Source organism: Xyrauchen texanus, chromosome 50 (genome assembly GCF_025860055.1).
Source record: "Xyrauchen texanus isolate HMW12.3.18 chromosome 50, RBS_HiC_50CHRs, whole genome shotgun sequence".
Lineage (NCBI taxonomy): Eukaryota > Metazoa > Chordata > Actinopteri > Cypriniformes > Catostomidae > Xyrauchen > Xyrauchen texanus.
This window is the reverse complement of record NC_068325.1, coordinates 7,940,872-7,952,893: the sequence shown is the minus strand read 5'-3', so window position 1 is coordinate 7,952,893 and position 12,022 is coordinate 7,940,872. Positions and strand designations below refer to the sequence as shown.

The 12,022-nt window shown below is 41.9% G+C and overlaps 1 protein-coding gene across 1 annotated transcript; it reads left to right on the top strand.

Annotated features, from left to right (window-relative positions):
- The first annotated feature begins 6,498 nt into the window (after window positions 1-6,498).
- Window positions 6,499-11,726, top strand: jagn1b (jagunal homolog 1b). The gene is made up of 3 exons (XM_052124092.1): window positions 6,499-6,634; window positions 8,384-8,492; window positions 10,765-11,726. Exons 2-3 carry the CDS (start codon window positions 8,404-8,406, stop codon window positions 11,225-11,227), a joined length of 552 nt encoding a protein of 183 aa, XP_051980052.1. The 5' UTR covers window positions 6,499-6,634; window positions 8,384-8,403; the 3' UTR covers window positions 11,228-11,726.
- The last annotated feature ends 296 nt before the right edge of the window (window positions 11,727-12,022 follow it).

The window sequence follows — 12,022 nt, the reverse complement described above, 5'->3', positions numbered from 1 at the left end:
TCCACAACGAGAGTGCTTCTGTACTTACCGCTTTATTATTTTTTTCATTATAATTCCCTTATACTTTGCGATCTACATCACCTGAAGCTGAGAAAGTTTAGAGTGCATCTGGACTGTGAGCTGTGTTTTCTTCCTCTCCTTAGGTCAGGCGCGAACTGTAGTGCTGCTCTCTCACGTCATCATTAGAGTTTAATGTGTTACGTTAAATTACATTAAACGACTAGTTGACCACAGAAATTTGGTTGATAATGTCGACTACATCTGTATCTACTGAAGATGTCGCTGAGGGATATTGCTTTCAGTAAAGTGTTTTTTGGACTAACAAATACGTTTTGAGTTCTAAAACTTACAGTATATTTATATAGTACCAAATAAAACTAAAATGTGCATCCTGAATTTTGAATTCATTAGTATACAATGAGAATAGTAAAGGGGACAATATGGTTCCCTGTGGTTAACCTGTGTTCTTAATAGTTTTCTTTGTCAATTTACCATTAAGGAACACTCTTTGTGGATGATTGGAAAGAAAATCTCTGATCCACCAGATAAGGCCAACATTAACCTGTGAATCAAGTAATCTTCATTGTATTGAAAGCTGAAATATAATCTATAAATAAAATTCTAACATAATATAACATAATAATACTATGACCTCTAATGTTAACAGATCAAGGAAAATTAGATTTCTCATTGCATGACACATTTAAATGATGCACTCAAAGTGGGCGTGATCAGCAGTGGAGTGAGGGGAGAAGGGGGAGTGAACCCAACAACTGTATGATCCAGTCCAGATTATTTGAATAATACAGTTAACAGCATCAAAGATTCTCACAATTGCTCATAACAGAATGCACAAATAAATTATACACTGTTCTTTAGCTCACAATACATTACTCACACTGGTAATTTATATCTGTAATTTAATACACAATTATACGGGTCTCTACGGGTCTGTTGAATGCTTGATTCTGACTGTGGTTGACATTGACTCTATGTTTATTTCAAACCCAGAAGACAAAAATAGCCAAAACAATCCCTAAAAGAACCCTTTTCCTCTTGAAATAAAAAAAATAATGAATGTTGACAATCTCTGCCCTTGTGTGCAACACATTTAAGCCTGTTCAAATCTCAAAAAATGTGTTGTATTGTTTCATGACCAGTGTTTCATATGCTCAGGCCTCTTCCCTACTCATGCTGGTGATGAGGTTTATAGCAGATTAGTGTCAATGAACAGCTTGGTGTCTGAGTGGTGAATAGCACAGGACTTATAGACAATTGGGAGAGTTTTTGGGGTAGACCTGACCGGCTAAAGAGAGAGACGTACTCCATCCCTCCAGGGAAGGTGCTGCTCTTCTCTCTAGTAATTTAGCTCATAGTCTTAATAATGATAGTATTTGCCACATATGTCACATAAACTACATCATATAGAGACTGTATCACCTAGATATAATATAGAGACTGTCTGTGCCCCGAACTACCAAACACAAAACTCTCATTAAATCATTTAGAAAAATTTGATTAAGGTCAAAAACATATGTCTCATAATTTTGCTCACGAGCAACTTCAATTCTTTGCTGTCATAGGTCATGAAGAGCTAACAAAACTTTTCAAAAAATAAAAAACACAACATTTATGTTAGATCCAGTACCAACTAAGCTCTTAAAAGAGGTATTCCCAGTAATCTCAGGCCCTCTTCTTAATAATATTAACTCCTCACTATCCTTAGGACATGTCCCAAGAAACTTTAAAATGGCTGTTATCAAACCGCTTATTAAGAAGCCAAAACTTGACAAAACAGAGGTGCTTATGATGTCACCAAAAACCTCTAAAAATAAGTCTCCCTAACACTGTTCAAGATGCAGACACACTCACTCAGTATATACAAAAGACTCATCTATTTAGCCAGACATACATGTAATTTATCCTTCAACTCACAATTAGGCCGCTTTAGTTAGGTCTGCCGTAACCAGAAACATCAAGCATGATCTATAACTCTCCATAAAATGTAATGGCATCTAAGCAAATATTAATCTATTTGTTTCCATGTCTCAACCTCGGGATTCATGTCCCAGGGTTACCAGAGCCTGCTAGATCCAGCTCCATTCCTGCTTGGTGTCGGACTCCACTACTATGTGTCGCTGAGAGATAGCAATAAACTACAGCCGGTGCTTGACAGACATTACTTCAGTTTTTTGACTTCAGAAGATGAACTGATGCCAACTCCAACTGTAAGACATCGGACACTTCATATGCCACTGCCTGAACCTTGGACTTAGAATGAACCCCACCAAACCTCACCAAAATGACCTGCAGGTTGAACTACGATGCACCTCATAATTAATCTCTGCCTGCATCAACTTTGTTGTACATAGACTATTAATGAATTGCCAACAAAAGCCTTCATCAGCCAACTAACAAAGAACAATTGCATCTATATGAACTTCTACAGTAAATCCAGGAAGGACTTCAAAGACATTAGTTAGTAATGCTAAAGTTAATAACAAATCTTTTATTTGTTTTTTGAAAACACTGGAACTTAACGCTTAATTGATTTACAAATGCAAAAAATGTACTTGCATTGCACACAAATAATTCATGCTGTTTAGCCAGAGGGGAACTGGCTCCCACAGTGAGTCTGGTTTCTCCCAAGGTTATTTTTCTCCAATAACCAACATCTTATGAGTTTTGTGTTCCTTGCCACAGTCACCTTCAGCTTGCTCACTGGGGTTCTAAATACAATTTAGTTAGTTATTTTTATACACAATTTACAATCATATTTAATCAAAATACACAATGATCAATTTTTGTTAAAAAAGCCCGACTTCTGCAACACATGGACATCGGAGCAACCGGTGTTCGTGTCTACCATCGCCAGACACTACTGAAATATAAGACTCATGCAAAAACCAAGCTGCATTATGACCTGCAGGAGGCGCTACGCGTACTCGGCTTGCTGCGGAGACCAGGCCTCCAGCCCTCGGCGTCGCCTGATGCCGATGGCCGGGGGAGAGGACGTCGTAAGCGGTGTGCGCGAAAGCGGAAGCGTGGAAAGAGGGCGGGGTCCATGCTAGGCTAAAACAAACCCTAGCCGGCTGGCTCTCCCGTCTATCCTGCTCTCAAATGTTTGCTCCCTGGACAATAAACTGGACTATATCCGATTCCAGCAGGCTACGCAGCGTGAGTTTAGAGACTGCTGCGTCTTTGTTTTCACGGAGACGTGGCTCAGCGACAGAGTTCGGATGCCGCCATTCAGCTAGACGGGCTCGCCTCGTTTCGTGCCGACAGAAATACAGCTCTCTGCGGTAAGACTCGCGGTGGTGGCTTGTGTGTTTACATCAACACGGAATGGTGCAAGAACTCTATGCTAGTCTCTAGTTACTGTTCATCGCTGTTGGAGCTTGTGACTGTTAGATGCAGACCTTTTTATCTACCACGGAATTCACCACTGTTTGCATAACCGGAGTTTACATTCCCCCAGCGCTAACGCTAAGGAAGCGCTCTGTGAAACGTATGGGGCTATGAGCTGAACTGCAGAACGCTCACCCCGACGGACTGTTTATTGTCGCCGGAGATTTCAACCATGCGAATCTCAAGACAGTGCTCCTAAATTCCATCAGTATGTGGACTTTGCAACGAGAGGGGCGAACGCGCTTGATCTTGTTTACACAAACATCCCAGGCGCGTACCGGGTGGAGCCCCGCCCCCACCTCGGCTACTCAGACCACATCTCTGTTATGTTAATTCCAGCATACAGACCGCTCGTCAGACACACAAAACCGCTTCAGAAGAAGGTGAAAACCTGGCCAGCAGGAGCCATCTCTGCTCTTCAGGACTGTTTTGAGTGTACTGACTGGCACATGTTCAGGGAGGCTGCAACATATGGCGATTCTACCAACTTGGAGGAATACACAGCATCAGTGACCAGCTACATCAGCAAGTGCATTGATGATGTCACTTTCTCAAGACCATCACCACACGCTCCAACCAGAAGCCGTGGATGACTGCGGAGGTGCGCACGCTGCTGAGGTCCCGAGACTCCGCCTTCAGAGCAGGCGATAAGGCAGCCCTAAGAACAGCTAGGGCCAAACTGTCACGGGCAATCAGAGAGGCAAAGCGCGCACACGCCCAGAGAATCCACAGTCACTTCCAGGACAGCGGTGACACGCGGCGCATGTGGCAGGGCATCCAGGCCATCACCAACTACAGGACAACATCAGTTGCCTGTGACAAAGATGCCTCCCTTCCAGATGCGCTGAACGACTTCTACGCTCGGTTTGAAGTGCAGAACGACGTGATGGCGAGGAAGTCCACCCCTCCTCCCAACGACCAGGTGCTCTGTCTTACCACGGCAGATGTGTGGAAAACTCTACGTAGAGTCAACCCACGGAAGGCTGCTGGACCAGACAACATTCCTGGCAGAGTGCTCAGAGGATGTGCAGACCAGCTAGCAGATATTCTTACCGACATCTTCAACATCTCTCTGAGCAGCGCCGTTGTTCCAACGTGCTTCAAGGCCACCACCATCATCCCCATGCCAAAGAAGTCTTCAGTGTCCTGCCTCAACGACTACCGTCCCGTCGCGACTTACACCCATCATCATGAAGTGCTTCGAGAGGCTCGTCATGAGGCAGATTAAGACCCAGCTGCCCCCCTCACTAGACCCACTGCAGTTTGCGTATCGTTCAAACCGTTCAACGGACGATGCCATCGCCACAACCCTCCATCTGGCCCTCACCCACCTATACAATAAGGACTCATACGTTCGAATGCTGTTCATAGATTTCAGCTCAGCATTCAACACAATCATTCCCCAGCACCTGATTGGAAAGCTGAACCTGCTGGGCCTGGACACCTCCCTCTGCAACTGGATCCTGGACTTCCTGACTGGGAGACCTCATCAGTCCGGATCGGGAACAGCATCTCCACCACCACCACACTGAGCACTGGGGCCCCCCAGGGCTGTGTGCTCAGTCCACTGCTGTTCACTCTGCTGACTCACGACTGTGCAGCAATGCACAGCTCGAACCACATCGTCAAGTTGGCCGATGACACGACCGTGGTGGGTCTCATCAGCAAGAACGACGAGTCAGCATACAGAGAGGAGGTGCAGCGGCTGACGAACTGGTGTAGAGCCAACAACCTGTCCCTGAATGTCGACAAAACAAAAGAGATGGTTGTTGACTTTAGGAGAGCACAAGGTGAACACACTCCGCTGAACATCGACGGCTCCTCTGTGGAGATCGTCAAGAGCACCAAATTCCTTGGTGTTCACCTGGCGGAGAATCTCACCTGGTCCCTCAACACCAGCTCTATCACCAAGAAAGCCCAGCAGCGTCTCTACTTTCTTCGAAGGCTGAGGAAAGCACATCTTCCAACCCCCATCCTCACTACATTCTATAGAGGGACTATTGAGAGCATCCTGAGCAGCTGCATCACTGCCAGGTTTGGGACTTGCACCGTTTCGGACCGCAAAGCCCTGCAGAGGATAGTGAGGACAGCTGAGAAGATGATTGGGGTCTCTCTTCCCTCCATCAAAGACATTTACAAAAAACACTGTATTCGCAAAGCAACCAGCATTGTGGACGACCCCACACACCCCTCACACAAACTCTTTACCCTCCTGCCGTCTGGCAAGAGGTACCGAAGCATTCGGGCCCTCACGGCCAGACTGTGTAACAGCTTCTTCCCCCAAGCCATCAGACTCCTTAATACTCAGAGACTGGTTTGACACACACACACGTGTCCTGAGTTGCACTTTAATTACTGTCACTTTATAACTGTCTGCCACCCCAATAACTGCTATGTGCATAGAACACTATCTCATAGTATGTTATGTTTACATTTTTAGAAACTGTCATCTTTTTGCACTACTGAGGACTGGTCGGCGCTGCACTGTGTCTCAATGTGCCTATTGTCCTGTTCATTGTCAGAAATTTGTTGTACTGTCCCGTACTTTTTGCACATGTTTGCACGTGCACTTTATATAGGTATATATAGGTATTTTATTTCGTTGTGTTGTCTCATGTGGTCCTGTGTTGGTCCTTTGTTGTTTTTATGTAGCACCATGGTCCTGGAGGAACGTTGTCTCGTTTTGCTGTGTACTGTACTAACTGTATATGGTTGAAACGACAATAAAAACCACTTGACTTGACTTGATCACTAAAACATTATAGATATTACAGTTTCATTTTGTGTGTGTGCGTGTGTGTGTGTGTTAATGCATGATTTCCTCTAAATCTGCTTTGAAAAGGTTTGTGTTGTGAAAAGCACTGTAATAAAAATGACTTGACTTGACCCTTTAAAGCCTAATGTATCAAATATGATACATAAAAAATATGAATTTTTTTACGATTACTTTTTTTAACTAAAAAAAAATGTTTTTTTCTTTCATATCTTCAATCTTTCATATGCCAGAATTTATAGGGTTAATTTTTCTTTTGTTTTTGCTGTGAGAAGATGACTCGCCCAGAGAAGATTCACCCAGAGAAAAATAAAGAAGTCGTTCCACTTCCACACCAAGGAGGGCGCTGTATAGCCCAAACGAAGCGAACGCACAAGTAGAAGAAGAAGAGTTACAGTTGCTCTCGTTTCTAGAGTGGATATAAAGTTGTTGGTGGGTGCATGTTAAATTAAGGTAAGATTTTTTGTGTGTGTGCGCCTGTTCATATGTTGGGACATATATCAGAGATGCTTGTGCTTATTTGTAAAGTTGATTATGATCGTGACTGTGATGGGATCTCTGCGAGCTCTAGGAAACGTCAGCAAAAGCCAGTAAATCTCGATGTGTGTATATATAATAGTTGTAGGATCTGAGCGGGTTTCATTGCATTAGAAACAGAAAATAGGCTGATAATTTGAATTCCAGTTATCAAATCATCTTGTGGATTAATTAGTATGTCGCCCAGCTGTTTGAAAATTTTTAATACGGTCGTGAACTCATTAGGAAAATCTTCGCTTTTTGAAAAAGACCAAGCATGTTCAATTCCTTTGGCTTTTTGGCATAGTCGTGATTTATACTTTGTTCAAAATAATATATGATACTCTTTGTAAGACAAAATGGAGATTATTTGCGGAAGCATAAGTCATTTTGTATGATTTACAGACACACTTTTGTTTTAATGGTCCTCTCTTTTGATAGCGGATTTATATTCCTGATAAATTGACATTTCTTACTCCTCCCTGAAATCATAACGTTTACTGTGTTATAGGTTAGTGCCGCGATAAATATTTAAAACCAGGTTTCTTTTCGGAATAAATTCATGGTGAGGTGGGTTCCCCCTTTCGATTCAGTTCACTCGACATTGCTGTAAGCACTATGGGGAAGTGTCCTTCACATGACCTTATTAAAACCCTTATACAATCACGCCAATCTTCTGATTGGCAATGGTGTCTGAGCCCCGCCCCATTTGGCCTGAAGTAAGCCTATATAAGTGACGAGGTCAGTCACCATTTCTTTCTTTCAAGGAATTTTCTTCCTTCAAGACTGCGATCTTCGTCTTGGAACCCTTTCTGCTTCGACATTGATGCACTCCAGGTGGTCAGCAAGGAGCCCCTCCTCCCTTGTGGTCGGCGGCCGTTCCTCTGCTCTCAGGCAGTCGGGCTCCTCCGTCCCCTGCAGGATGGCCGTGGCTGCTTCCTTGGGGTGGATGGTAGTGGCGAGGACTCTACTACGGCACGTCCCTCCTCCTTCCCGGGTTGCGGAACCAGTGTAGCACAGTTCAATGGAAAGAAGGCAGCGAGAACCGGCTTAACAATATAAATAATATTTTGATAATAAACTTAAGCAGAAAAGACAAAGAGACACACACATACACAGGTGTCGGGCAGCTGCCCTTAACTCTTTCTGTGTCGCACTGCCGTCCCCAGGTGCCTTTATACCTCTCGGTCTTAATCAGCCTAATTAGGGGCCGGGTGTGCGAAATCACAGACCGGCCCCGTTCTACCCCCGCCATATATATATACATACATACATACATACATACATACACGTACATATAATATTAATTAAAGAGCCACTTGTGTGATACGCATCTTATTAAAGATGTCGTTCCGGGCACGTCCCGCAGCCTGGGTCGCACTATTAAACACAATGTTTTACCATTGTTAGTAACATAGCAGGCAACTATGGTTCATCAGTGTAGTTAAAATATTTACACCTTGTTAACTTTAAAATGTGTGTAGTTTGCTTTGTTGGACTTTTCACACAACAATACAGCGTAATTTAACGCGTTAATTTTACCTCAGGTTGTCGAATGTCGGTATTTCTTTTGTTTACCTGCATACTTCTCCACTTGAAGTGTAAGAGGATTGTGTCGTGTCGTGGTGACTTATAACACCGAAGAAACATGGTGTCATTAATTTAACAAGTTTAATTTTACCTCAGGTTGTCGAAGGTGGGTTGTCATGGCATCACGAGCAGGACCACGCGCCACAGGAACTGACGGCAATGACTTTCAGCATCGCGAGCGTGTGGCACCACACTATCAGATGAGGTACATGTGTGTTCTGAATTGGTTCACTTTGTGCCTATATAAATAACATGATTCATAGTAATATATTCGGTTTGAGTTCTCAGTAAATTGGTTTGTTTAGTGTAAACATAATAAATAAGATGATTCATATTAGTGTTTTAGGATTGCATTTACTTGGCAAAAATAGCAAAATACGCTCAAACCAGTGGTGGAATTATTTGACATTCACACCTATGCTCACTCCAATTCTTTTATGTAAGTTTAATATTTTATTTACTACATTTATACATATGACTATAACCCTTTAAAAAAAATTCAAAACCTTTACAAGATTAAAGGCGCTGTAAGCGATTTCAGCTGTTCACAAGACTGGGGGTGCTTTTCATTTCCTAAATTGTGCATCCTCGTCTCCTCGTTCCTCCGTCCTCGAGCCTGTGACCCGGAAACCGTTCAAAGTCTACCATCATAAAGGACATATCAATTCTCTAAAAGCACAGCCAGGGTACTGCAGCTGCGCAAAAATGCACTCTAAGGTGAGGCGTAAGTGAGCAGGAGATTTCAATTTACATGATTCCTCCGTCCTCGTTCTCTTTCCTTGGATCATTTTCTCATGAGCTAGGAAGCAAGGAATGGAAATGAGGATGCATAATAAATGAGAAGCACCCTGAGCCATTAGATTAGCCACACCCCCCCTTTCCAAAACCCTGAACTCCAAAGAAACCAAAATTAGCTTTATTGAGAGTAGAAGCGGTTGTTAAAAACAACAGTAGTAAAATAGCACCCTCAACTAACAACTGTTATGAATAAAATGTCATAAAAATGCATTATGCCTCAATAAATGAGAATGCACAAAATGATTGATGGGTAGAAAGCGCAATTGTCCGCAGACTATTTGTTTTATTTGCTGTTTAGAGTCTAGAGTTGTCAAAGAGACCGATGAGATATCTCGGGGCACTTATTTCATTAATATCTTTCAGGGAGTTGGAAAATGTTTGCATGGCTTTCCATGAAATGAATCGCTTACAGCACCTTTAAGCCTGAAGTTGTAAAATCTATCTGATTTAGAGCGCAACAGTCTGGTTCTGGAAGTAAAAATCCATCAATTGATTTTCAACAATAACTTATAAACCTTAAAGACCTATGTACCATGAACTCAGAGGTTGTTCATCAATGGTAAATACCTTTTTTGAAGCCATCAGTCTGTGTTATTTCAACTTCTTTGTTTAAAAATCTTGGGTAATCCACCTTTTTCCTGTACATGGAAGTGTTCAGCGATTCGCCTATTTTCAGCTTCTGGCCTTCTGTGTTTTCACCTGCTTCAGCATATAATTTTGTAGGGTAATGTGATGTTTAAAGAATTACATTTGAAAAAATTATCAAAAAACATGTAGCTGTATAGTCGCAGAGTTGCACAGATACTTCAGTTTTTTTATTGACAATGACAGTGTGTAGATGTCATGAAACGATGGACCGAGGTTAGTTATGCTGATATCATTAACTACGTTGAGTTATGACTACCAACAACTGCACAATTTCTGCCTGAAATAAATTTTTACTCCAACGAACACTTAAAATGGTTGTTCTCCATTTTAATCACTAGTTTCTGTTAGTTTTACATTGCATCTCGAAACCAGAAACCTTGAAACAGACTATTAGAATCATTGTGGTGCCGCCCAGTGGTTGCTCAGAAAACCGTGGAAAGTGGTATTCTTGGTGAACAACTACACTGCCCATGGTCAAGCAGAAACAGATCCACCAATCAGAGAACTGTGTCTAACAGAGCCCGCCAAAGTCCAGCAGCGACCGCCCACTTTCCATGATGCACTGTGAATGATGCAATCGAGTTGGGCTCCCCACACCCTCAAGCTACACACATATTTGTATATATTGGAATATGTTTTCAGTAAACTTAAAATATAATGTTTTATTACTTAAAATGAACAACCTAAAATGTATAGTTTTATAAGTTTCCATTATTTTTACTTCGATTACATCATTCGCAATACTTCATGGGAGTGTAGTTCATACCTTTGTGAAAGACTGTAAGTACACAGTCTTGAACATTTTCTTTTGGTTTGATTTTAAATACTTTTCTGCTTCAAATCAAAGTTTGTAATGTGATTCACCTCTGAACTGGCTGATTTGGTTCATGGCATAGTACTCGTTTATGATAGATTTTATGATAACCCTATGGAAAACATTAATGGGGAAGATACTTCCAGAACCCAGATAGTTGAAAAGGTAGGCGGAGACTGAAGTGCTTTATTAAACTGACCCTTCTCTATCCCCCCAGTGTCTCCTTAAAGGCAGAGATCAAGAAGCTGAACATCGCTCATGCAGTGATCTGGCTGCTGGTAGCAGCACAGGTAGTGGTCAGCCAGCTGAACCTGGTATCCCATAAGGTGGTGGCCGCTCCATACCAATGGGAATATACTTATCTCCTGAGCATCATACCTACAGTCTTCAGTTTCATGGCTCTTCCCAAAAACAACATCAGCTACTTGGTCATCTCGATGATCAGCGCTGGGCTTTTCTGTGTCGGCCCCCTTCTCTATGGTGGAATGGAAATGTTTCCAGTTGCTCAGCAGCTTTATCGCCATGGCAAAGCTTATAGGTTCATCTTTGGTTTCTCTGCGGTGTCTATAATGTATTTACTGATGATTATTGCAGTTCAAGTACATGGCTGGCAGATATACTATAGCAAAAAGCTGTTAGATGCCTGGTTCACCAACACACAAGAAAAAAAGAAAAAATAGACTGGTGGAGAGTAATGGTGACATGTCTCTCGTCCACCATTTGTTTGTCTTTATATCAACTTCTTGAGGGCTCTTTGATCACATAAGTTTTTTTGATTACCTGAATAACTCATCGGAGCCTGAGAGGAGATCAGATTCGGTAAAGATGTTCAGCTTTAAATGTCCTCATCCACTGGCTCCAACCCCAGATCAAGATCTCAGCGTCTTTGCCTCCAGGCTTAGGTTTGACCTATTGGCATTGTAAGCTCTCTCTGTTTGCACCACGTAGGCTATATTGCATTTCTTCCAGATACCTCAAGTCTTATCCACAAGGGAGTCATTGGGATCTAGACATCCCTGAGGAATATATCCTCAATAATGAGGTATCCAGTGGGTGTGTAGAGACCCTCAGCAATGTAATCAATTTAAAAATAGTCATGTCTAAAAATATTCTGCTGTATTCAACTTGTCATCATTGTTGAAAAATAAAATCTTGTTTTTAAACACAGAAATAAAAGAAAATGCGAGTGATGATTTCTTTGGCCTTTCAGTATTAACGTTTAAATATGCTGCATTTTTTAATTGACAGTTAATTTGTTTGAAGTTGAAACAATGTATAAGGGTCATTTTTTTTGTACCTTGGTTACTTAAATTTTAAAAGTTGTTCAAAATAATTCAAAGATTTGTGTCTTTAAATGTCAGTTAGCTTTGAAGCCATCTGTATGCTACACAGTAAAAAAAAAAAAAAGATTTTTTTAAAATCTAGTCTGGACTATTCAATGTGACTAAAAAAGCATTTGCCTGCAATAGTAAAGT

What these genes read in the sequence shown, in the direction of transcription:
- jagn1b (XM_052124092.1), top strand. Translation starts at nt 8,404, where the DNA reads ATGGCATCACGAGCAGGACCACGCGCCACAGGAACTGACGGCAATGAC. An exon ending in GCACCACACTATCAGATGAG is followed by an intron (nt 8,493 to 10,764) that starts GTACATGTGTGT and finishes CTATCCCCCCAG; the next exon opens with TGTCTCCTTAAAGGCAGAGA.